Here is a 23,248-nt window from a genome sequence, read left to right as displayed (position 1 = left end):
TAATTTTGACTGGCTTTGTCTGACAGTCAGTCGTAGTGGAGATTCCATGATAAGGTGCAGTGGTAGAGAGAAAAGCCAGCACTGTAACAACGAGACAAAAAGTACCAATTTCAAAATTTTAGCATAGACAGCTTTTAATGATTATTCGATAAAAATTTTCTCTGTTAAGTAAAAAAATATTTTTTGCATATGTGCAATGTCAAATGTGCAGCTATGAAGACTAGAAATACATGGGCAGCTAAGCAGTAGGCAGGTACAGTCTGGTTCACTAACAAATCTACAATTTCACTTTCTAGCTATTTGCCATTCACGACTCTAGTGCCTTAATGCTTTCTAAACTATTTATGTGGATGTGCCTTGCCATTTTGACCTTTTATTTTAAGGTATTTTATAATAATGCACTACAAAAATTATGCATATGAATCTGAAAATCTCACGGGAGATCTTGATGGGAGATTTTTTTCTTTTAGCTTCTGATCGAACTAGAGACCATAATGGGAAATTTTGTGGCTTTTCTTTCTCTATACTACTGGTTAATTTTACTGCACTTAGCCGTTTTCTCCCAGTGTTTTTTCTGCAGGCATCTTGATAAGCCCCCGGTCCACTCTATCTCCAAATGCAAATATTTTTACCTGGCTTTTCACGACTGGAGGTGGATTGTTGATTTTTAGCGTGTGTATTTGTGTCTATGTGGTGTCGTATTTGACTCTGAGCAAACTGCCTTTATCAGATAAAAACACAAGAACTGCTAAGTACAAAATGAATCATCCTTCCCAGGGTGAATGCAGAGACGGGAAAATATGCTTGCAAGGGAATTGGCTACAATGGGTCTTTCATGTACCTTTCAGCAGTGCCCCTTGTAGACATGCTGTATTCAGTAAACTGCTGGTAAATTTTGAAACTGACTAAATTGAGGTTTCTATATGTACAAACAGTATCAGTGACACACAGCTGTGTTCTAGGGAACTCACCAATGGTCATCAACAAACAAGTATTTCCGTCTTTTATTTAGCCAACTATTTGTGTAGGATTGGGGAATCAAAACCCAAAAGCCAGTATGGAAAGTCTCAATAGCACATATTAGCATCCCATTGATTTTTAAACCCATTGATTGAGAACAGCACATCTTGTCCTTTGTGTAGGAGCTTGTCTGTTGGCTTTGTCAAGAAAATATTTATTAATAAGCAGTCCTATATACAATTGAAGGCTTGGCTTTCCCATTATGTTGTATGTGCATGATGTCTCGCCTTCCAATTTTGCCCCAACACTATGGCAGTTTCTTCTTTTCTGTTCCTTTCTCTCTATCTCTCTCTCTCTCTTTATCTTTTTGGGTGGAGATGTGTATGTGTCACGCAGCTTGTTGAACTGTCGGATTGCTAAATAGAAGTTGATTTTTCCAGCATGGAAAATACATGCAAAGCTGTGCAGTAATGATGGGAAATGCAGTTTAATTTGGTGGTCCGAATGGGCATTTAGGAGACAGTCAAGTATAGTAATGTGTCATATTATTAGGCAGTGTAATTAGGTAAAAGCCATTTATAGGGTAGAATAGGGACACACAATCAGTGAGCTGACTGAGGCAAAGTCACGCTTGCGGAAGACGTATTGTGCTACGGGCGCCAGAGCCTACAAAGCTAGTACCACAAGTTGCATGGCATTGTTCCTGCTGGGGCCGTATAGACAGAATTAAATGTAGTGAGCGAGTTAATTGGCTTCACAATCATATGCACTCCTTGGCTAAACGAGCTTCATCTTCTCATTGCCTTTATTCAAACCGAGAATCGAGTGAATAATTACCCAAACTTGCTGTCATAAACAGCCTGTTCTATTCTGGGGGAAGGTTATTTCAGCTTTTTGGTGTCCCCCCACCCCTTCTCAGTACAATTTGCCATTAAGCAGTCATGTCAGCTGGCTTTGACAGCTATTATCTCCAGCTAGCTCGGCTTGCTGCATACACCACTAGGCAAAATTGAAGACCCTACAAATAGAAGAGGCTGATGATATTTTTTTTTATGTGCGTGTATGTGTAAGGAGCATTTGGCTTTCTACTGACAGCGTAGGGTGGCTGCAGAGTGTTGTCAGCAAAACCAGGGAAAACGAGAAATGTTTTCTAGCTGAGGTAGCCAGCAACGTAGTGGCTTCTCTTATTTTTTCATTGCACTCAGGGATAGAGAGAGAGAGACCCAGCAGGACTTGCTCATCAGCCATAATCTTCAGCGATGATGGTAGTGTAATTTCAATATTTGTTATTGCTTGCCATATTACTTGCCGATATTAGCTCTTTTGTGCCAATTTTGAGCACTATTCTCTGGCTGTTTAAAGAGTTTTCCGTTTGATTTACAGTTCAAAATGTCGGTTGATTTTGTTAGGTGTGAAGTTAAACATTGAATGGCCCACCGCACCAGTGACTTTCTCTTTAGTACTGTCGGTGTTAGTTTCTGCAAATAACACTGTTAGAAACACATTTCTCACATTTGTCTGCACATTGAGCATTTGATGTAGGCTCACTTTTTAGCTCATTTTGAACTTTCATTTTAGGAAATTTTACGTTCATATTTTCATTTGCTTGTTTCTTTCTCTCCCCTCCAACTTCCATGCTTGCTTACCATCAAGCATGTTCTATAGCCAAGGGCTGTTCCGTTTTTATCTAGAGAGCCAGCTAGGTATCTGCGGGCAAGAAAGAAATCAGTAAAGCAGAATTTGGTTACCGGTAACCAAGTCTAAAATCCAATTCCTTGCTAACTATATAACTTGTGGTTTGTTAAAGAAATTTTCGAAGAGAGGGAGAGAGCATTTTTGCTAATGTTTCTTATATTGTAGGATTTTTACAACCTTTTGCCCCTATGTAAGATAGATAAATACTCTTAGTAGGTCTGTAATTCATTTTAATTATTTTTTTATTTTTTCCTTATTTTTACACACAAATTTGTGGACTGTCTTGGAAAATCAAAGTTGTCAAGAAATTGTCTGGTGTGTCATATTGAATCTTTAATACTTTTTGACATTATTGCTAAATTTACATAATTGTCCATGAACGGGATGTCTGTGACCTCATAAGGCTGAATGGCCTCTTCACATGTACATATCAATTTGGTTTTATGGCAACTTTCTACATTTATTTTCATTTTGTGGTCGTCAGTTAAAAGTAGTGGATCACATAGGCTCCAAGTGGCATTTAACAAGTATGATGGACTCATGATCATGTTGTTGGGTGGGGCTTTGCAAAGAAAAATTACTCATGGAAATCACTCATTGGATGTAAACGTGTGTTTTAGAGACGGTAGTAGTCACAGCGTCTTTGATGCGATGAAATATTGGTTCAACTTACCATGATTTCCTGTGTGAGAAGGGTTATACAACCAAGTGGGATTGGATTAAAAGGCAGATTATTTTAATTTTTTTTCATATTTATTTATTTCTTTTATGTTCTGATAATTGTATATAATCAGTAATAGGTAATGGTGAAATGAGTCCAGGTTTTGAATTGGTCTGACAATTATGTAAGGTATTACATAGCTACAGATTAGTTGACATCTTCTGAACTAAGCCATTATATGCAGTCTGTATAACAAATCTGTCACCAGTATACTATGTCTTTATGATACTGAGCTTTATATATAACCTATAGCTTCTCAGTGTCACATTGTAAAAAGAATTAGCATATGTATGCTGAATGAAAGAAACAAAAAAAATCTTAAGCAAAGTGAAAACAAACCAATGTGCATTTACTCCATTGCTAAGACAGATGTGTACACCTACTATCTCTCTCTGTGACTGTGCCTAGAGGAGTCTTCATAAAAATTGCAAACTCAAGTTAAGTAAAACTAAAAACATGTCTTCTGCAAGGCATGTCTGTTTTTATCAAGCCGAGTAGTCATTTAGCTCTGCCGGCGTACATGTAATTTAGCACAACTAATATTGTCTTACACCTCTGGCTTCTTTTAGTGTTCTTGCCATTTTGCAGTACTCATGTCATTTTCTGTGATTGGACAGAGTTTTGTCTCCCTTAATATTTTTTTCTCCAAGAGACTAGTTTGATCATTTGTAACTGCAAGGCATTAATGCAAAGTTAATGGTTATATTCATACATGTGTGTGTAGAGAGAAACCCAGCTTAAAAGGCTACAAACACACAAAGAGTCGTAGCTGCAGTATTGTATGTACTATCGACAAGAGTCTTTTCAAACTTGCTATCAAATTTGGTGTATGGTAGTTTTCATTTTGGTGGGTATTTACCGTAATTTCAAATGTACAGCTTCCGTCTTGGATTTATTAAATAATAAAGACAGGCTGTACTCACCTACTAAAAGTTTGTCTGGCGTTTATTGTGTTGTGCATGCATCTTTGTAGACAGCCATTTTATTCAAGTGACTGCCAAGATTGTGTATTTACAATCAGACCATGTCAACGAAAAATGTTTCCCTGAAAAATTTTCCCAGATATTTATCAGCAATGCAGAAAAAAATGTAAAAAAAGATATTTGTTTATTGTTATTATTTGCCCATTGTGGTCTGACCAAAAATCTACAATGAAAAACAGAGAGAATAAATTCAGGTGACAGAAAATGAATGGCGAAGAGAAAGTAACGGCCTTTGAAGTGCTGCACCATAAATTACTGCAAGTACAATTACACAAAGGCAGGTTGTGGCAAGTCTATCACCTCAAACCGACAGGCTGATAAATGGGTATTTTTTTGAAACCAGCAGCACATTTGTACCCAGAACTATTTCATTTTCATAATTCCTTGGGTATTAAAGAGTGAAATGATGATGAATGCGAACTTAGGGAAAGGGATGCTATCACTATGGTTACGGATGATCCATTGCTTGTCATGGCAGTTCAAGAATGGGTGCCATATTTCACAAGTTGCCAAGTTACCCAAGCCCCCAGCAGATCATCCAATTGTGGAAACTGAGTGGATATTCACTGGCCACAGGATGCCAGCATGTTTCTCGCGTCCTTTCGACATTTCTCAAATGATCTATGGGTACCTGGCAACTACCTTAAATTCATATGGTGACCTCAAAACAGGTGTACACATGATGCATGGCCCTCGCAGCAGGCAGAGACGATTTCTCAATAGGGCCCTGCAGTCATTTCCCAATCAAATTTACACCAACCACCCCAGTCAACACCAAATTTATACCCCATTTTTCTCTTCTCTTTTTGTGTCATCTCTCCACAGCAACAGCTCTCACAATCGTACAGCCAACAAGACGATACCCACTCAACAGGGTCAGACACCCCTATACCTCCAGTCTCACAACCACCGATTCATACACCGCCTGACAACAACAGTGAAACAGGTCAGATTTACAATTTTTATTGTTACTACTTGTCACAAATATATCATCATTAAACTGATTGATTTTTTTGCAGGGGGAAAACAGAGATTTGTGTCCCTGTGTAGCAGTGAAGGTTTCCACAGCACAGAGAGACAAACAGTGGCCCACACCATAAAGTCATGCCAGTGATCAAATTTGAAGAAATTTGTGGTTTATTTAGTATCTGTCATGTGAAATTCACTAGGGCAAAGGTGTTGGTTCTCCCCTCTGAAAAAAAGCAATAGTGGTACTAGTCCCAGCTAGGCAATAAATCAGTCTTAGTTCTGTCACATCGCCACATATTTCTTCTGACCTACAATTTTTCACCATCAGCAACGTGGTACATACCGCCCCATATGCAAATGTGCCTAGTAAAGGCAACACCAGTGAGAAGTACGCTTAGTAATCCGGCAAGAAAATACCTTGATATATTGTCCGGGACAGTGATTGCTGTCTTGTGTCACTATATAATCTATAGCTTAGGAAAATTAAAGGTAATAACCCAGGATAATTGGCAAGGATATTCTCAGCTTTGTATTTTGATGGCCAGGAGTTCAATATTGCCAGGTCTGCTTTATAGATTTCCCAATCTTTCCCTTTTGGCAAAAAAAAAATTAAACAAAAATTGGTTGTGATGAAAGGCGAAACAAAGAGAAGAAAGAAATTATTAAATTAATAATGTTGGAGCAATAAATTTATTAAAGGGCTCCGTGTGAATAGTTTTGTAAATTCATTACGGCCTCAATATGAAATTTCCATAGAAAACTAACAATTGGTGAAATTAAGGCTTGAAAAACCGGCAGAGCTGAAGGAACAGAACTGCTCTAATAATATGCTGAGTTAATTGAGATTAATATCGCTCCAGTCCACCTCAGAAAATTACACCATTTGGAGTAAATATGTAATCACGTTAAGATGTAAGCTTGGCTATTTTTTGATAACTGCAGCACATTATCTGTACGATTTCTAACATTTGGTATTTTTTGAGATCGCTTATTGAAGTGATATTGAGTATGAAATTAAAAAATATGAAGGAAATTTACATCAGAAATTTTCTTTCTTATATTATTACGGACAAAAAAATGCTATGTGGATGAGATGGACATACTGATCTGTTACTACAAAAATCAGATAGTGAAATATTTCAAAGTTATGACCGTTTTCCTACATTTGTAAATAAATGCTTTTGTCATTAATGCCCTACACAAATCTGCAAATGGAAAAAGGTCAACCGACCTTGACAAGCTTTTATAATTTTTATTATTTTATAGTTTGATTAGGTCATAATGCCTAGAGTAAAGTAATATCATTTCTTGTTGGTGGCCGACAGTGAGTTGAATATTGCTTCCCTGATACAGGGGAACAGATTTGAACCGTAAATACTCCAGTTGATATGCATACATATATCATGCAATTTCCTATCGAAAAAAAAACGTTATTTTCATTCTCGTTTTATTTCAGACAAGTAGTTTAGTGAGAACATATACTTAATTGTTTCAGTTTGGATGAGTGGCATTGGTTTATTGCTTGTAATTCTTTTAGCTGTCTCTTTCCAAATTCCCAACAAAAACCAAACCACTCACCCAAATAATAAATTGATGAAATATAGCCCTGTGTGTTTCTGTAGAACTAAAAAATAAATATCAGCTCAAATTCAATTTATAAATTTTCCAGTCTTTTTTTTCCTGTGGAATAAACGTGGCCATGAGATAATCAATTGAAAAATAGAATTGTGAATTTATGGATAGCGATTTTTGCGACTGGATAGTGTTTTTATGAAGTGTGCATTTTCACTTCGATGGAAAGAGAGATAAATTGAGAGAGAGAGAGAGAGAAAAAGAGAAAAAGGTACATTTGCAGTAGGTTAGTATATGTTGAGCTGTAAGGCAGTCACTTATCAGCTAGTACCGGCCCATCTAGGCAATTGCGGTTTGTTCTTGTTAGACAGTTGCTCTCCACAAATGCAGGAAAGATGGAGTCGTCTGCCTGTGATGAGACTGTGTAATGTTTTCACAGAGATCTGTGTCGGTTGTGGGGGCTGTGCTGTGGTTACTGCCACACTATTACTTAGTGCCCAGTTCTTCTCCACCTTTCTGATGTAGATGCCCCCATGGGTCCCTACAATCATTAATTGGGTGTAGTGTTTCCTCAGTATCAACCGTTGTATCTTCAAAAAGATAAGCCCTAGAATATTCTTTGAGAAGACTCTCCAGCTAGCAATCAATTTGCAAACAAGGTGCATTAATTTGAACAATTTCAAATCAACTAAATAACACACCTTGGTGTAGCCTTTCCTGCTGTTGTTTCCATCCCTAAATTAACATAAACAGACAAACACGCTAAATTATATGCACTTTTCGCTTTCATCATTAAAATGGAATAATTTCTTGAGGGTCTCATGGGATACTCTTTGCCGATTTTGAGGTCTATTCTTACCTATTGACACATTTAACATTCTGTTTAATCAGATGCAGCTATGGGAGGGAATTCTTTTTATTAAATAGCTTACTTTGAAGTTGAATGACAGATATTTACATGGTGTTATGTACATTTCATTGAAAATATTTTGATATGATTTTTTTTTTTATATATTTCTCCCAGCACTCTGAAAAATTAATTACTGGAGTAAAAATGGTTAAAATTAGACAGGATCATAAATTGATATTAATGGAACGGCTTGTAATTCTGTCTCTATATCTTGCTTTACGTTGGATACACTAGTGATTCTGAAATCAAACACTGCGATAAGAGTTGTAATTCATACACTATGGTATGAGTAAACAATTGAAATTCAATAATGTCCATATCAAAATGATTGAAATAAACACAGAGGTTATGGTACTGGGGACATGACAGAGTTCTGTAATGCAGACAAGATTTGAGATAGCTGTGTAATGCAAGAAATTGGAAATTTGTTTCAGTCTGAATTCAGTTTCAATTCCATATAGTTTATCTTTCATATGTCTAAATTTGAAAAGATATTTCATCCTGTTCAAAAAGTTGCCTTCCCGTGTTTCTACGCTCATTAAAATATCAATGTCAATTCAGGCGATCTGCATAGGACTAATATGAAAAGTTGGTGTTATAAGTTTAAAATGATCATAAAAATTGCAGACATTTTTAGTTGGAAGGTGAAGAGTGGTTGAGGCTGTAACAGCACCTGGAGGCTACCAGCTGTGTATATGCCTTGCTTTTCATCAGTGACAGCCTCCCCTGCCGTTTGAATCAGGGCTCATTTATTTTAGGCTGATTGTGGAGGCCTGACAAAACAATAGTGTGAATACAGGTTGTCCAATGGCCATTGTTGATCCCATCCACCATTCAATTGGTTTGTTGTTTTGCGCCCCTGAGTCAACTTTGTTCATATACTTTTCATTGTTTACAACGTAATTTGATAGTTTCAAGGGCTAATTTTCGCTTTTGTACAAGCCGACCTCGGTAATCAGGGAAATAGGAATTCATTGTTTAATGTTTTTGTAGTAGGTTTTTAAGTAATGTTTCGTGAGTATCATAGCCTTTGATCTTAAGGCAGACTTAGTAGCAACAGAGAATTGACTCAACTGATGAGGAACTTTCAAACTAGATACGTGTGTGTTTATAGTTTTGAAACAATCACTATAAGTAGAGTGATACTGCTAGAAATGTGCATTCCACTAAAATGTAATGATAGTGTTTATTCAAAATATTGTTTCACTTAGCAACCAAATTGCAGTCAGGTTCTGGTTTCATACTGGTGTATTAGTGTACATCCATGTGCCTGCACATGTACACAAAAGTATTTATCATTCTATCTTTGTCTCTGTTCCAGAAATTAATACACTTATGTACCTGTATCTGTGTCTGTGTGTTTCAATATTATGTACAGGCACAGATACAGTGCTTGTTCAAATGTATTCGCTCACACAATCCTCTCCCTTTAACTGACAAAACAACCAAAATGTTGTATTCATGGTTCTCTGCTTTGTTACATTGTCCACAGATTTAGTGCATGAATGTAAGCACATCATTAGAATGGAAGTGATCTATTACCATATTGCTTAAACAATCATGGAAGTTCTATCTTGAATGTTTGATGTTTCCTAATAAAGTGACAATCATGTTTTTGTTCACAAATTATCACTGAAAAGTACTCTTTATCGAGTACAAAGTTTGGAGTAATGCGAAATTGGTAAAATAATTATCTGTTGGAGAACTCGAGAGTTGTGTTCAGATATGTACTCTGCAAATGTAATTTTGTGATGACAATGAAGTCCTAGAATGTAAATTCCAAATACCAGGTTTGCCTTTATTTCACTGTTGAGAAGAACTAATATTTTACTGAAATTTTGCTCTTCATTCTGGTGAACTGACCATTGGGTCTTCAGACTTGGTTATTTATTTGATCATGTTGTGAACACAGGTCATAGTGTTACTGAACAGTGACCAGTCATTGTCATGCATATGATTGTGAATTAATGTGACATAGTTTGACAGTCGGCTGGCAAACCAATGACAACGACATCAAAAATAAAAACATATCAGATATGCAGTCACCACCCAAAAAAGTGTAAATTTTGCACTAAAATAGAGGAAAGAGAAATAGCCGTCAAGGGAAAAATTGAGCGTAACTCCTGCATGTACCATTAAAACATAAACAGAATCAACCATGGGGATAGAAGAGCAGCAGACGTGACACGGCACTTGGATGATGAAACGACTCTCCTAGGATATGATGGTGCTTATGACTTTATCACTCTGACCACAGCACAGCCTAATTTTCTGACAAAATTCTGCTGCTGTTCATGCAAACGGTCTTAAGATAATAACAAATATTTGCAGAAGTGGGGTCCAGTTGGAAGTGAATAAAATTCTAAATGATGTGTAGAGAGTGTCAATGCAACAGTTTATGGCGTGTACACATGCAGAGAATGACGACGGACTGACAAGCAGATCACTCCTTTAAGGTTGAACGTTTTTCAATGCTCATTGAGCTTTGTAGGTGTAAGGTTAAAAGGCAACATCCATAAAGGCTAAACTATTACTACTGCTATTTTAACTTACTGAACATAAAAAGTGGAAAAGTAAGATAATCATCGACAATAGTGTGAATTATTACCTACTTGGGTGTGCTACTAGGGGATCAGACGCATCACTGCTCGTTTCAAAGTTATTTTTTCACTGAAGAAAGTTATGAAATGAAATCTCAGCAAATTATTTTTTCCTCACTCTTTTTTTCCTTTTTGGAATGAAAATAATAATAAAAAAAAAAGAGTTTGAATGGGTGTCAAAAGTGGCGGGCAGTCAGGTTAGTGCAATAGTGCTAATGATATGTTATTGATACAGCTGTGTAGGCTGGCTTTGTCATGCTAGGGATGATTGGCACTAGCTAATCACCTTAACAGTAATAGCACACTTTATTCCGAATACCCAACATCCAATGATTAATGGTCCATTTTAGATTTTCTATTGATCACCTTAGAGTAACCACACTACATTGGCCAGCCTAACATATGTCCCTAAGGTTATAGTCGCCCCCAGCATTTTTACATTGCTTCTTGTCTTTATTCTGTCAGAGGCGAGCCAAAATTAGAGCATTGCAGTCAACCTTGAAAGCGTTTGCCGTCCATATTAGTTGTCTACTTCCCCCACCAATGAAGATGAGTCTACGTCCTGCTGTGATGTCTGCTGAGTCTGAACTCCTCCCCATGTGATCCCCCTCACCATGTAACTCCCCCTCCTCCTAGACAGGGAAAAGGAGAAAGCAGAGAACAAAATTATTTCTCTGTGATCTTCCTCAGTGGAGTCTTTTAGCCGTAAACTTTAGAAGAATTCTATCTGAGTGTCGTTTTGAGAAAGTCTAAGCTCATACTTAGTGTAATCTGGCATTTACTTGAATTCCCCACTAGCAAATCCTTTCTAAGCAGCTGTGGCACCAAAATGGAGCCGTTTTCCCAGCATGTTGCCGTACTTCTTCTACATAGTAATAGAGTTGATGCCTCCAGTTTAAAGCGTCCTGAATATTCACTTTTTTAACTGCTCAACTGGAGAGAGAACAGCAGCCGTAACTGTAGTGCAGATAGAGTGAGTCTTACAGTGGGTTTGAATGCTAGGAAAGTTTACAATAATAGTTAGAGCGGATAATAATGGAGTTAGCTTACCTGAAAGTCCGTAAACTTCCGTGAGTAACATTTCAAAATTCAGCTTTCTGATGGTGCCTCAATGAACACAGACGAAGTGAAAATACTGTCAGAAAATGCATTCATGGTGAGAGATTTCAGATCTTTATTAACAATCTTCCTGTAAATATTTTGTATTCCTCCAAATACTAGGGAAAGTTAGCACCTGTAGTTATGTGCCAATTAAGATTTTCTGCCTCCAGCTGACCCTGAGTCGATTTTTTTTTTGCATTATTCATTGGAGCATGCATACTGAATAAGAAACCCTGGTCCCCCACTCACTCATCGGATTAATCTTTGACAGAAAAACTCATTTTTCATGTTGTTGTTTGCCCACCCCCTCTGCTGTGTTAGCTCATGCAAAAAGCCAGTCTTATCAGAGGCCAGCAATTGCCTTGACCCTAATTATGAACCATCCACAATGCCTGCGTTTTGACCTCTGCGCAACTCTTCTCAAACTTTGCCTTTTTTCTTTTTTTTTCTCGCCTGGCTAGTACTTTGGCCTCTTTTCCCTCTTTGCCTTGGCATCCATTGAAAATGACCGAAAAGTTCGCTGACAATTAACTGCGGAATTTTTATAGCCTGTTTGCCTCTTCAGGATTTTTTGCGAGAGATTTGATGGAGAATGGGAACATCTTCTTTGACTACAAGTATGGTCCAAATGAATTTGAGACATTGTAATTGACAATAAAGATGAGGTCAACTCATAAAAATCCTAAAATTATATCCATAATTAGCAGCAGTGATTGCACATCTTTAATCTATTCCAAAATTAAAAAACAGAATTTCGCAGTTTCTTAAAGCTTTTGTCATCAAAATAATAGCACAACGGCCTTTGCATGGTTAAAAAAACAAGGACACTGGCATTTCACTGTGGCTATGGACAAGCAAAGGCTGCTTTGGAAGGATTATACACTGTGTTTTTTTTTATCACTGTCCATTATCAGTGTTACTCTAGGCTTCTATTGCATGCTTTATCTGATACTGTCAGTTGATCCGCTCATTTAAGTGATACAGCAGTCTTCAAGGTGTTTTCAGTGATGAGATCAAGCTTGAAGATTTGCCATCCTCCTTTCACGCTTCCGTTTTTTTGTTTTTATGTAAAATCTTTCATTCCCATTGGGATGAGGCAAACTCTCACTTTCTCCGAGGAGAATCCAACATTCCAATCAAGATGAAAGCAGTCTTTAAGATATGAATTTTATACAGTTGACTAACTTCACACGACACCACAAATCAAGTCAGTACCTTTAAGGCAAGCCAGGATGAAAGGAAGAAAGAAAATTACCTTCATCCGACAAAATCTGGAGTGAAGACAAGAAAATGAAAATCTCATATCCATCACATTCAAGGATTTGTAACTTTTGCTAATTAGCCCTTCACTTTGAAAGCTCAAGTCAAGGTCAACTGTGTCTCACCTATGCATATTGACATACTGCCACCAGTGCACACATGCTGTACACTTGCTTCTTTCCCATCAATTTTTTTTTTTTCAAAAACTACATGAAGTGTGTACATATGACAGTGGTCTGAGCAGAGATCACAGTACTGGATAAGTGTACAAACTGCAAATGCGACAGTGGTCTAATCAGAAATCACAATGCTGTATAAATCCATCATTAATTTCGTCAACTAACCAGGTACATAAATGTACCGTACTGCAGCATCCTGACAGAAATAGAATGATAGCTGGCAATGCTAGTGACTATGCTGGTTGTGTGTGTAGAATAGCTGGCAATGGTAGTGACTATGCCGGTTGTGTGTGTGGAATAGCTGGCAATGCTAGTGACTATGCCGGTTGTGTGTGTGGAATAGCTGGCAATGGTAGTGACTATGCCGGTTGTGTGTGTGAAAATAGCTGGCAATGGTAGTGACTATGCCGGCTGTGTGGAATAGCTGGCAATGCTAGTGACTATGCCGGCTGTGTGGAATAGCTGGCAATATTAGTGTCTATGCCGGTTGTGTGGAATAGCTGGCAAATGTTAGTGACTTTGCTGGCTGTGTATGTAAAGCGCTGGCAATGGTAGTGACTTTGCCGGCTGTGTGTGTGGAATAGCTGGCAATGTTAGTGACTATGCTGGCTGTGTGGAATAGCTGGCAATGCTAGTGACTATGCCGGCTGTTTATGTGATTGACTGTGCACAATTACTTAGTACGAGTATTAATCAGCTCAAATGTGTTTTTCATATTTATGTATTCAGGTGTGTCATAATTTTTGTCATTCATGATTTCATCAGTCTCAGTCAGACAGCCGTAATGTACATTTTTATGTCTGTACTGCTTTGTAATGCTTAAAGAAAGGAGCTTGTGAAACATAAGTAAATATTGTAGGTTTTCTATTTGGAATCTAAAATGTCTGTTTCAAACGACCATAGCCGTGGTCCTAGTGGTCTGTTCCTGTCCACATTGGCCCACACAGTCACACATTCTCAAACACTCTGATCAAATTTTACTCTTTCATTTCAAAGATGGTATATTTCCTCAACTAAAATTCTCTTTGAAAACTATCTGATGTTTTCTTAGGAATTAAATGCTTTGAATTCTGCATTCACTAAAAGCTGTCTACAGATTTCAATATTTTTTAAATTGTCTCGGCATAGTAAACAAATTACATATCAACACCACTGATCCATGGGTAAAAACTCTTTTTGAACTTGTGTGATGTTCACATTCTATTCTGTACCACCAAGGAGTTTAACTCAACACAAATCCACCAAGTTTTTTTTATCTTTTTTTGTAATGTAAATATCTTTAACTATTCTTTATTGCAAAATTGAAATATCACCATAGCAGGATAGATACATTATCCCATTTCCAACCCATTTAACTTCATGTAAGAATAACTTCAATGGCAAGCATCAACTTTGACCTGAATTGACCTTATCCCCAGAGCATTTCCATCTAATCCTCTTGTAATTTAAAATGTAACAATCAGAAGTTTCTTCATTTTCTGACAAATTTTATGGTAAGAAAAATTAATAGTCACAGTTCACTTGACTTTAAGCATGATAGCTTTACTTGTCCTGACTTATTGTGAATTTACAATATATGCTTCATTGTACTTTAGAACATGATTGTACTAGTAGCTTTGTTTCCATTTTTAGCTCCGCTGTCAGCGACGCGGAGCTTATCAAATAGGTTGATTTTCCGTCGTCGTCCGTCGTCGTCCGTCGTCCGTCGTCCGTCGTCCGTCGTCGTCGTCGTCGTCGTCGTCCGTCAACAATTGCCTTCTCCTCTGAAACCGCAAGTCCAATTGCTTTGAAATTTTATATGCGGTTCACTTGGGGTGACCTCACTTAAGTTTGTTCAAATCGTGGTGAAATTTGCATATTTGTATTTTTGGGGCATTTTTTGGTGTTTTTGGTAAAAAAATCTTCTTTTCTCAAACCGCTTGTCCGATTGCTTTGAAATTTAATATGCAGTTTACTTATGGTGACTTCAGTCAGATTTCTTCAAATCGTGGTGAAATTTGCATATTGTATTTTTAAGGCAATTTTTGTCATTTTTGGTAAAAAAATCTTTAAAAATCTTCTTCTTCAAAACTACCGGTCAGATAGCTTTGAATTTGGTACATATGTCCCTAGGGATGATCTATTTAAGATTTGTTCAAATTGTGAAGAAATATGCAAATTTGCATTTTTAAGGCAATTTTTGCCATTTTTGGTCAAAAAATGTATTTCTCAAAAAGTACTGGTCTGATAGTTTTGAATTTGGTATACAGGTTTCTATAGATGCACTTAGTAATATATATTGAATTTCTGATGAAATCTGTAATTTTGTATTTTTGGGCAATTTTTGCCATTTTTGGTCAAAAATGTGTATTGCCAAAACTACTCATCTGATAGCTTTGAAATTTGGTATAGAGGTTCCTACACATGAACTAAATGATATGTATTGAAATTATGATGAAATCTGCAATTTTGTATTTTTGGGGCAATTTTTGCCATTTTTGGTCAAAAAATGTGTATTTCCAAAAGTACTCATCTGATAGCTTTGCAATTTAGTATACAGGTTCCTACAGATCACCTTAATGATATTTGTAGAAATTATGATGAAATCTGCGATTTTGTAATTTTGGGGCAATTTTTGCTATTTTTGGTCAAAAACGTGTTTCTCAAAAGTACTGGTCTGATAGCTTTGAAATTTGGTATACAGGTTCCTACAGATGAGCTAAGTAATATATATTTAATTTCTCCTGAAATCTGTAATTTTGTATTTTTGGGGCAATTTTTGCAATTTTAGGTCAAAAAATGTGTATTTCAACAACTGCTCATCTGATAGCTTTGAAATTTGGTATACAGGTTTCCATAGATGAACTACATGATATTTATTGAAATAATGATGAAATCTGCAATTTTGAATTTTGTGGCAATTTTTCCCATTTTTGGTCAAAATATGTGTTTCTCAAAAAGTACTGGTCTAACAGCTTTGAAATTTGGTATACAGGTTTCTATAGATGAACTCAATTTGATCTTTTGAAATTATGATGAAATCTGCAATTTTTATTTTGGGGGGGCAATTGTTGCCATTTTTGGTCAGAAAATTTTATTCTCAAAACACTACTCATCAGATAGCTTTGGTTGACATGTTCCTAGGGATGATCCGATGTGATATATTCAAAGTATGATGAAATCTTCAATTGTGTATTTTTGCAGCTTATTTTAGCCACTTTTTTCTGGCCACTGCATTGAGCTATCAAAGATTTCCTCCTTCTTCACCAACATGTGTCAAAAATAGTTATTCTCTACATAAACACAGCGGAGCTATATCGGCCGCTAGGTCGCTTGTCTATCTAAATAAAATTCAAAACTATCGTATGAAAACACGTACATGTTTAAATAATAGTGGTCATCAGAATGCGGTGTCTGTCTAGTCCTACCAACCCCATTGCCTTGTCGTCATAGCAATCAACCCAGACATAGCTCATCAACAAAAGATGATTTTCTTTGAAAAATTCACTGAACAAAACATTTGCTTTGTTAGGAGATGCATTTTCACCAGGTGTAAATTATTGCAGTGTGATGTTTTGCCACAGACAAAATGTGAAAATCCTGTTGATTGATCATTTGAACACTTTCAGTTTCTCTCTCATTAATATTTTACACTCAACCTCTAAATTAGATCATATAATTTTGTGTTTTTATCAAAGAGTTGCGATGCATCATTTAAGTGCATGCACGTAAACTGAGTGACCAGCATAATTTTAAAATTTGACATTGTTCTCTGACTTTCAATCATGTTTTTTTAAGCAAACCTCTTGATCTCACACTCATGTAGAATCGCAGGTCACATTATGTTTTCATTGACAACACTGTCAAATCATTTTGAACTGTTATCTCAATCAAAATGTAAACTCCTTATCAAGTACACTTTCTCTCCTTATAGAAATAATTTGTGAGGTGTCGTTTCACTGAGTTCTGAAACAATGTTTTTGAAAGGAATAAAGCGTTCTCAATATCTGAACAGTAAAGGTCTAGGATTTTGACTCGGCATGCACATCCTTTGCATTCATTAGACTTGAGTGACAGAAGGCCATGTCAATCAAAATGGCTTGCAAAGTGGAATATTGCTGAGAAATTACCAGTGAAATACTATCAATAATGGAATAACAGCTCACCATAGTTGTAGAAATGACAAACATAAAATTACATTACATGGGGTCAAAATGAGTCAGATATAAAACCCAAGAAATTTTGGTATTTCTAATTTTTTTTTTCAGTTTCAGCATAATTATCCTGTAAAATTAACTGAAGTTGAGGTATGATTAATTCTGATCCATATCAGGGTGGTAATCTGTATAATAGCAATTCTTATCAGTGTGTCTCATCAAGCTGGCATACTTTTTAAATTGAGTCCCACAAAGAAAATTCAAACTCTTGAACATTATGAATTTTCAGATGGCGGTGTTGATAACAGCATTGGCTCAGGGGAAGGAACCGGTGAAGAAGACAACGATGACAACAGTAGGAAGAACAAGAAACGGGGGATTTTTCCAAAAGCGGCCACAAACATCATGAGAGCGTGGCTCTTTCAACACCTAACAGTGAGTTTCACTCATATTATCATTATTTTACTCAAAATGCGTACCCTTCCTCTTCCTCCATGTTTGATTGGAAATGCGGTATTTATACACTTGAACCAGCACATAATACGTTTTATCTCATAAGGATAGCAAATCAGAACCATGAACTAATCGGCCGCACAAAAACTGTACTCCATAGGACAGTGCAGATAAACAATTTCATCTTCATCTTGAAAGGATAGCACATGTGTCAGAAATGGGTTTCTGTCTGAAAAGTAATACCTCCACGTAATTCATGAGGATTTTTCAAATGAAATCCAAATCTTACTGGACGGGAAAGTTCAGTATCACTAACATAAATTTCCTTGATTGTAAGGTAAACACAGAGAAATTTATTTTGAAATCTTGAATTATTTCAATATTAAGTTACACAGACGGTTGGACCAGGGCGCGTACTTGTTTCCTATTAGAACGTGCTGACATCCATTTTTAATTTCCCACTAACTTGAGTTTTGCTTGTGGTATGGGAATCTAGTTTTCAATTGTGCCTGATGCACAAAGATTTTGACCATATAGCAAATTGGACTTCATGTTAACTGTGGTTGAAAACATGTTTGTCCATTCCTTGGCGTCTCATTCCTTGTTTGTCCTACATGCATGACACCCTGTCACAATGGTTAAGGACGTCAGACTGTCAAATGGGAAGAAAAATACATTGCTTTTGGCAGTATGTCTGCTTTCAACATTAGTAGCTTTCTTTTCAACCATGAGTCAAAAAAATAGACAATATATTTAATAAGAGTATGGTTGTCTGTAGTGGCCCTTTACCACTGCATCTGACATAGCAAATCTCTGGACAGTACTTTGGAGTGTCAGGAGATTTTACAAAGTAACGGAATTCACCATGTTGTTGTGCGCCTAATACTGAGGACAGAACGACAAACAGCCATTATGCAATTTGGAAGCCTGATCTTCTGACCCCTGCCACATTGATTTATGGTAGCAAACTCTCCCAGCAATTGGCCCTGTGTATTTTTAAACTGACAGCAAAGCCAGCTGCGGGGTTGTAGAAATTTATAGCGTGCTGGGTGCAAGGGGTCTCAGCTGAGTAGAAAATGCCGTGAATAATCCCCATTCCTGGCAGATTGGCTAAATTGTACTGTCTGTGACATTGCTGAAAAGAGAACAGGTGATAGATGAGTTGGGGAAGAAAATTCAGATGAAGTAAAATGAAAAGAGGAAGCAGACAACTTTCTTTCTCTAAATTGCGGATTCTACTTTCTCTGCTGTGCTGCAATCACTTGCTTTGTGAAGGAGAATCCAATATGTAGGCCCTGCACCTAAAGAGACCATACGCCAACCAAATTACATGACTTTCCTTTGTCAGGCAACCTGAACCATTCCTGAAAACTCAACAATGCATCCTTTTGCTGCATTTGAACAGTTCATGTGAGTGTTATTCAAATGAGTTCACATTTTTATATGAAAATAGACAATTTTTTCAGCAGAGGTGCATGTTACAGGCTTAAAGTGGCCTTTGAATAAAAGAAATTTGATGATGAAAAAAGTGTGAATGAAAGCTGAGGCATAGGACACTGATACTTTCAGAAATTTTCTTGATTAGCAATATTTTGATGCAGGGATGCACAGAATACATGATTCTCTTCATGATATCAGTGAGTCCTAAAAATGATTTCAAGTTTTCCTGTAAAGTTCTACATTTAAAGATGTCCAGTGAACGATCCAACTTGGTTATTTCATATCATGATGTTCCGTCTTTGATGATACAAAGTTAAATTGCCCCAGAACATTTCAACAGCGAATTTAGTATTCGTGTTTTTGGTTACCTTGTTTAATATGAGATGGGTTTTGATCAGGTTGCCATCAGATAACCAATGATAATTTTTTTAAAAATTAAAAAAAAAAATAAAGTTTATTAGGAATGTTTGGCCAATTCACCCAGTCCTTTGAGAAAATAGGAAAACTTCTTTCTTCCGTGGATCATGTGTTTTTGTTTAATTCCAAAACTATTTTGAGAACTTGTGGTATTAAATAATAAGAGAATCAATTGTCAGCTATGTGCCACTCAAATATTGTCATAATTATGAACTAAATAGTGACATTTTTGTTCTGATTATTTCATCAGGGGTGGGTATTTTCAATAAAAACAGATAGAAAATGAGTTCACTGAGTCAACTAGTCATGGAAATTGTAACCTGCTGCAAGACTACATCACTGTCAAATGATAAAAGAGAAAAGGAAAGAAGTATTTTAAGCGTCATTTGCCTACCATCCCAGAAAAGTTTTCATGGACGGAATTTTATGTGTTTGCAAATGCAGCTAAAAATATTTACAAAAAAAAATTGTTGTCAAAAGGAAGAATTTTAGAATTGCTTTTCAGTGTGTTGTTGTCAAATGATAACACCTGCAATACAAACATTGCAGATAAATTGGAAGGCTATCAAAGGTCAAGATGTAGGTGTACAGTTAAACTGAATGTACCTGCTATACAGAAAAAAAAGTTGGCCATTGACTAAGGTAGATTAGGCTGTTTGTTTGTGTTCAACATTAGCACCATTATGCTGCTGTTATTTCTTGCCGCTGTTCTCTTTGTAGACAATGCAGTCTAATTGATAGCCAGTCAAGAACCACAAATCAGTCTGGACCAACACCGAAATGTCAACACGCCAGGACAGCCGTGTTTATTTTTCATAAAAGGCCACATACATGAGCACAGATAAATCACCAACTAGAGTTAACAAACTGACTAGTTTTTGAAAGAAAAGTGAGGCGGAAAGTTTGTCCAGGGAAAACCAAATGATTCTGTCACCAGGATCGCTTTTAATAGGAAACGTGTATTGTTTTACCTCCCTCAGTTAAGCATATTTTGGTATCATAGTCAGGCCCTCCCCTTCAATACCTAAGTCTATATATCCCTCCTCCTCAGATTTTAACAGTTCATGTAGTATAGACTAAAGGAGGATACTCTGGGGTTTCCATGGTGACCGGTAATTTGCATAATCTTATGCCATGGATTGAAGTAGTTTAGAGTATCAGTAGGACAGATTTCAAGAAGAAGGAGAAAAAACCCTAAAGAGAATAATTCCAGCAACAGGCTGGTCAAATAGCCAAAAGTGTCACCTTAAAGAGTAAAAGCTCATCTGATTGATGAGCTGCAGATAATAAAAACACAACCTCTAACAAATCAATTTAGATCGACAATAAGTTTATCACTGCTCAGAATTTTCATTCTTCATAATTATCATATTAAAGAATATATAAAATTTCAAATATCTTAGTGAAATATCTACGTTAGTTTCAGTTTGTGCCAGCTTTCTGTTGTTATCTCTAATATCTGATAAACTAGTACAGTAAAATATTTTGTCATATTTGGTCATTAAGTATGTGTTGATAGGATTTAAGTGTACATTAATTCCAGTTGATTTCATGGCATAGAATTTAGCCCATTACCCATGTACTTTCAAATCAAATAACAACTGTCTTATCACTGTAATGAGTAAAATTATAACGTAAATCAGTTTGTGATGTACATGTTATTTCATTCTCTGCATCAAAACTGCTGCCATTGACATGTTTTCTAGTGGTCTGTATTTTTTAATGGACTAGAGTATTTTTGGAAGTCAGCGCAGAACAAAGGGAAAAATTTGCCTCTGAAATGCCGCGGTCACTAAATTCAATCTAAATATCACAACATGATGGCAGCCTGGTTATTGATCGTTTCATTTGTAGCCGGATATTCATCTCTGTGTTGACACCTTCACTCCAAAGCAGCAGACTTTCTCAAATATTTCTCAAACAACACAATCAGAATGAAGTGCACACTCTGATCAATTTGTACGCTCAATTTACTGTATCTAATTTGCTAATTTTCTCAGAAAGGCAAACTCATCAACATGGAGGTGTTTTTTCTGAATTCCCTTGGCAGGGGCAAGTTCATTTCATTGTCACTAACACAGGAAGCTTTTCTCGAGATTAGCTCACTTAGAAAGACTTTAAAAACAAACACAGGCACATTCACACATGCACATCCCGCACACGAAATGAAATATTCATCAATTTGTAAGAGTAGGAGAGAGAGCTGAGAATAGATCACATTAATATTGCAAAGACATATTCATATATTCACAGTTAGTTGGTACACTTTGATTAATATATAAGCTGTCGAACCCTGGAGTATGAAATTGAGCACGCTCAGTAATGCAGTCAGTTTTTACAACTTTAAATGACTACAGCTCTCCTTTTTTCCACTAGTCAGGATGTTTTTTTTGGTCTGCCCTCGAGGGAGTGGGGTTTAATATCTGACTTTCCTGAATTTAGCATTTCAAACATTAGAACATTGTTTTCACTGCATTTATCACTCGTACTATTGCTGTACTTTCCAGTTTTCTGTTCAATGGTTTAGACATGTAAATGTTCAACTACGCGCTAGGATTAGTGTTTATACATATAGATGTTCAACTATATTTAGGATCTATATTTATACATAATAGATGTTCTACAAGTTATGATCTCTGTTGATACAGATCCATTTTGTAAGTGCACAAAGCTATAGCCCGTTCTACCACGACCCAGTATCCTTAACCATTGACTCATTACTTACACAAGCATCTTGCCTCTTTTACCAACATTTTGCACAGCAGTGTGTACTTGCAAATACCAGTTATAGGATGCTAGACAGAAATATTTGATAATTCATGAAAAGCTTAGAATTTTCAAAGCAGTAACAAAAAAAGAAATATGAATTTTATAAGGGGAAGTAATCAAGTGGACCAGACAATTAAAATTAAAAACAGTAGATATGGCTGTTTGTAGTATAGATGAGTGGTTTCCTAACTTGTCACCGATATTTCTTTGCAGTTTTAACATTCAGTACACTGCTGACCTGGAGTAGTGCAGCTTGCTGCCTGACTTCCTTAGAAAAATCATATTCTAATCAAATTTTAATTTTAATGATAAGGAAACAAAATTTCAGCCTGCAGAAAAAGCTAGAGAATCTGAAAGAAAAGAGCTTAGTGTATAGGCAAAAAGGAGAGTGGTATGGTATACTGCAGTACGCATGGTAACTGTGCTGAGAAAATCCGCGGCTCTATTGCAGCTAAAGTGAAGAGTAATTGTAAAACTAATGATGTCATTTATCTTGTCTTGCCTTCACAGCATCCCTACCCATCAGAAGAACAAAAGAAACAATTAGCACAAGACACTGGGCTTACTATACTTCAAGTTAATAACTGGTGAGATGCCTTCTTCTTCTTCTTCTGTCTAATTAGTTAATGAATTTGTATTTTGGGTGATGGCAGTGTGCTGGTGTTGATGACATTTAGTTCATTCAGTGATTGCATTTCAATTAGCGGTAATGTGAGGTTGTTTATAGAACTAAGTGGATGTTTTGACAGGCTATCTAATGGCTTTCCCTCACAACATCATCATGTGTCTGATTAATTTTACACAAAGTGCTGTATAAGTTGTTCATGAATTTTTTCACTTCATGAATATTCCCTCCAACTTTCTATGCATTTATTTTCATTTCCTTTCACACTAAAAATAACAATTATCAATGTTGAGTTTCTAAGAAATTTTATACTTTTTTGTGGCTTTAGTGATATTAGTTCATTTTGATGTGAAGAAAAACAAACACCAAATCAAGTTATTCGTCAGAGAGAGATAAAACTTGTCAGGCGAATCGAACCACCTTCAAACCCCCTTGAAGGGCCACAAGCACTTCAAAGG

The 23,248-nt window shown here is 36.5% G+C and overlaps 1 protein-coding gene across 16 annotated transcripts in view; it reads left to right on the top strand.

Annotated features, from left to right (window-relative positions):
• LOC139148891 (homeobox protein Meis1-like) overlaps positions 1–23,248 on the top strand; it is a 48,741-nt gene that overhangs the window by 6,891 nt on the left and 18,602 nt on the right. For all 16 annotated transcript variants that reach the window (XM_070720329.1, XM_070720323.1, XM_070720334.1 and 13 more), the window contains exons 7-9: positions 5,185–5,305; positions 17,376–17,521; positions 22,676–22,752. In XM_070720329.1, coding sequence (XP_070576430.1) covers positions 5,185–5,305; positions 17,376–17,521; positions 22,676–22,752 — 344 coding nt within the window. The remainder of the gene's footprint in view (positions 1–5,184; positions 5,306–17,375; positions 17,522–22,675; positions 22,753–23,248) is intronic.

This window comes from Ptychodera flava, chromosome 14, assembly GCF_041260155.1.
Source record: "Ptychodera flava strain L36383 chromosome 14, AS_Pfla_20210202, whole genome shotgun sequence".
Lineage (NCBI taxonomy): Eukaryota > Metazoa > Hemichordata > Enteropneusta > Ptychoderidae > Ptychodera > Ptychodera flava.
This window is presented reverse-complemented; position numbering and strand designations above follow the sequence as displayed.